This window comes from Pinus tabuliformis, chromosome 4_1, assembly GCF_031772625.1.
Source record: "Pinus tabuliformis cultivar Carrire ecotype Pingquan chromosome 4_1, CPIR1, whole genome shotgun sequence".
Lineage (NCBI taxonomy): Eukaryota > Viridiplantae > Streptophyta > Pinopsida > Pinales > Pinaceae > Pinus > Pinus tabuliformis.
In genome coordinates this window covers 740,897,557-740,901,085 of record NC_142303.1, presented here as the reverse complement: position 1 = coordinate 740,901,085, position 3,529 = coordinate 740,897,557, and the positions used below count along the sequence as shown (strand labels likewise).

Below are 3,529 nucleotides of genomic sequence, written 5' to 3'. Positions count from 1 at the left end.
GGGTCGAGATTTCAGATTATAGTCCGTGAAAATTTTAATTTTCTGATGGCTAAATGACCTCAAACACCTGGTGATGTAGGCATACAGGCTTATATATCAAGTGCAGTACAACGAGCAGGAACTGTAATTCCCATTTATGTTTGCTTTGATGGCCGCACTTTTTTTCATTCATGCATTCAATGGATGAAGCGATAACAAACATAGGGGTACCCGACTATAATATAATCATGTTTATTTAGATTGCAGATATTCACAATAGATATTTCCAATAAATACTAATGTGTTTTCTTATATCGGATTAGGATTGCATATTTTTGAAATATAATATACATTAATCTGTTTTTCATATCAGATCCACAAATTCTAGAAATATTTCAGAATATGACGGACTTTGATATATTTTTAACGTCAGGTTGGCGTTCAATTTGTGAAGAAATGTCTCACCTCGAGATTTATTCTGATTGTTATCATTACATAGGTTTATTACACTCAAGGCTTTCCGAAGGCAGAATCGCAGAGGCCCTCATTAACAGAGTTCGGTACTCGCTTTCAGTGGATCAAATTAGCTATAACACAACTGTTTCTGTGGTGAGGTAGGGAGGTTTCGTCTTATATGTTTCGTGATCAGATTCGGAGCAAGACTATGTATTCCTGAAAGCTGCTCCAGGTGAGATTTAGGAAAGAAAAAAAAACAATTTCAGCTGCTGATGGTTCATGGGAGCATATATGATTCGTAATGGAGTCGACATTAAATCCAATCATTAGCGCGTCCGAGGCCGAGGTGCACAGAGAGCTGCCTCCGGGGTTTAGATTTCATCCGACGGATGAGGAACTCGTCTCTTACTATCTCACCAAAAAGATAATGGACAGCACCATCTCTGGCCTTGCAATTGGAGAGGCTGACCTAAACAAGTCTGAGCCTTGGGATCTCCCAGGTATATATCGCTATTACAGGATATTACATTATTAATTATTGCATCATAGGATCTGGTATCCATATTGTAGGTATTGTGATATAACAATTGGAGATGACATGTGTGCAGCGAAAGCTAAAATGGGGGAAAAGGAATGGTACGTCTTTTGCCTTCGTGACCGAAAATATCCGAGAGGAGTCCGGACCGACAGAGCCACAGAGGCTGGATACTGGAAAAGCACTGGAAACGATAGAGGGGTTTTCAATTCACTATCATCTGCACTGGTTGGAAAGAAGAAAACGCTGGTATTTTACAAAGGCAGAGCTCCCAAAGGAGAGAAAACCAACTGGGTAATGCACGAGTATCGTCTCGAGGGCAAATTCTCGTATGACAACCTGCCAAAACATTGCAACCTGGTCGGTTAATACAATTCATACTATATATTCAGTAATAGCGTATAAATTCATCTACCTAAGTTTTTTATTGAGTATTTTTTGTAATTTTATGAATTACGGATCTGTCCTGCCAGGGCTATAAAACATCTCTGAGTGCAATAAAGGAGATAACGGAACCCAAACCCTAACATACCTGAGGCGTATATTGTTGGATATGTTGCAGGATGATTGGGTGGTGTGCAGGATTTTTGAGAAGAGTGCACGAGGGAGGAAGAGTTCCATAGGGCTGAGAAGTAGAAACGAATCTTTTGAATTACCTCGTTCCGCATCGTTGCGCTCACTCTTGAAATCCCCTTGCAGCGAGACTACAGCGAATGATCGGGAAACAAGATCCTCTGAAAGCGACTCGGGTACTTCTGCAACGGTTCAAGATATGTCCTGCTTCTCCACGCCGATGGAGCCTATGGCCAATTCGGCAGGAAACTGTCTACACCAGTTTCAATGTGGCAGCAGCTCCTGCTATCCAGATAATTCTGATCATCTATCAGAAATGACTAGACTCATCAGTCATTCTTCAAATATGAACAATAATATGAATGATCTCAGCATTTATATGAATATAATGCCTACCACTGCACCTTTCTCAACATCCAATATGCGGAACGATCAGATTAGTGAGATACCTAACAAACAGACGGGGATTCAGCAGCAGCGAGGTTTTCCAACTCCTATTTCATGCAATCAACCTATGCCACTACCATCTAATTCTTCAAAACCGGAATTTGCAACATATCCATATTTTTCTACTTTGCATCCTTCATATGCAGTTTCAAAGGCCCTCGTCAGCCAATCTGTATTAAGGGCAACAGAGCCATCCTCAATCTCTATTGCAAATCAGTCTACAGCACCTAATAACGACATCAATAGTATGGAAGTAAATAATTCTCACAACAGCTTTCAGTGGGCTAGCGATTATCTCTCAAAAAAGGCACTGGATCAGCACGTCCTCGGCAGTTTTCAAGAGGGCGATTCGAGTACAGACATGAAAGAGGAAATCAGGTTTCCTGTTTGTAGTCAACTGGTCGATCGACCAGTTGATCAACCACAATTTTCTCTAGCTCCTTATGTTGACATATCTTCTCTCTGTAATAACGACGCCTAGAAAATGCTACGGGGGGGGGACTAAAGGTTTGCTTAAAAAAAAAAAACAAAACGTGAAACTGATACTTTGTCATTAATGTGAAACTGATAGAAATTAATAATCAATTTTTGTTATTTTTTAATAAATGCTACGGGGACTAAAGGTTTGCTCAAAAAAACAAAACGTGAAACTGATACTTTGTCATTAATGTGAAACTGATAGAAATTAATAATCAATTTTTGTTATTTTTTAATAATTTTTTTGTGTTTATCTCTATTGAGAAATATCTATTAATTAATAATATGTTTTTATAAATTTTCCGTATCTTAATATTTTTCGCTTATTTGTTAAAAGAGTGTATCAGTTAATTATCAATAAATTGATTTTAATACCAAATCTGCAGCTGATGAAATCGAATCCCTCTCACTGTCTTGGGTGAAGTATACCTAGAGTCCTTTGTTATCATTTAAGTCAGATATCATTCAGTAATAGAATTGTTTTAATGTTGACTTTTTCACTAAAATAAAAGAAATAAAAAAAAGTCATCTTTAAAGATAGAATTTTTAAAAATTAACTTTTATATTATTTTATATTTCATATTTATATATATTTGGTATAATTACGGAGAATAGTTTGTCATTTTTGTGAGGAAACAAATTAGCCTCTTTTTTAGTGGAGGGTTAGAGTGAGTGAGTTATTTGAGTTACATTTTAGTTAGTGGAGGGTTAGAGTGAGTGAGTTATTAGAGTTATATTTTAGTGGAGGGCTACAGTGATAGATATGTAGGTTCAAAATCAATATAACAATTTTCATATGAACAAAACGATTACAACAATATTTATCAAAAGGATTGTAGATCATCATGGATTATAGATTATCATGACACTAGTAAGAATTTGAACCTAGGTACGAATGATCATGGTCATTCTGCCCAACCACTCAACATAATCTCAATTGCGATAGTAGATTGTATTTGTATGTCACTATTTTTATTTTGAATTTTAATATTATATGTCTTTATCTTAATATAGTCTAACCTCAACCATTATGGTTGTTATGTCACAAGCTAAATATAAGAA

General features: G+C 36.5%; 1 protein-coding gene across 1 annotated transcript; it reads left to right on the top strand.

The window, feature by feature from the left end:
• The first annotated feature begins 1,037 nt into the window (after positions 1 to 1,037).
• On the top strand, positions 1,038 to 2,475 carry LOC149178273 (uncharacterized). The gene is made up of 2 exons (XM_089423589.1): positions 1,038 to 1,330; positions 1,533 to 2,475. Exons 1-2 carry the CDS (start codon positions 1,055 to 1,057, stop codon positions 2,469 to 2,471), a joined length of 1,215 nt encoding a protein of 404 aa, XP_089279715.1. The 5' UTR covers positions 1,038 to 1,054; the 3' UTR covers positions 2,472 to 2,475.
• The last annotated feature ends 1,054 nt before the right edge of the window (positions 2,476 to 3,529 follow it).

What these genes read in the sequence shown, in the direction of transcription:
- LOC149178273 (XM_089423589.1), top strand. Translation starts at nt 1,055, where the DNA reads ATGGGGGAAAAGGAATGGTACGTCTTTTGCCTTCGTGACCGAAAATAT. An exon ending in TGCCAAAACATTGCAACCTG is followed by an intron (nt 1,331 to 1,532) that starts GTCGGTTAATAC and finishes GATATGTTGCAG; the next exon opens with GATGATTGGGTGGTGTGCAG.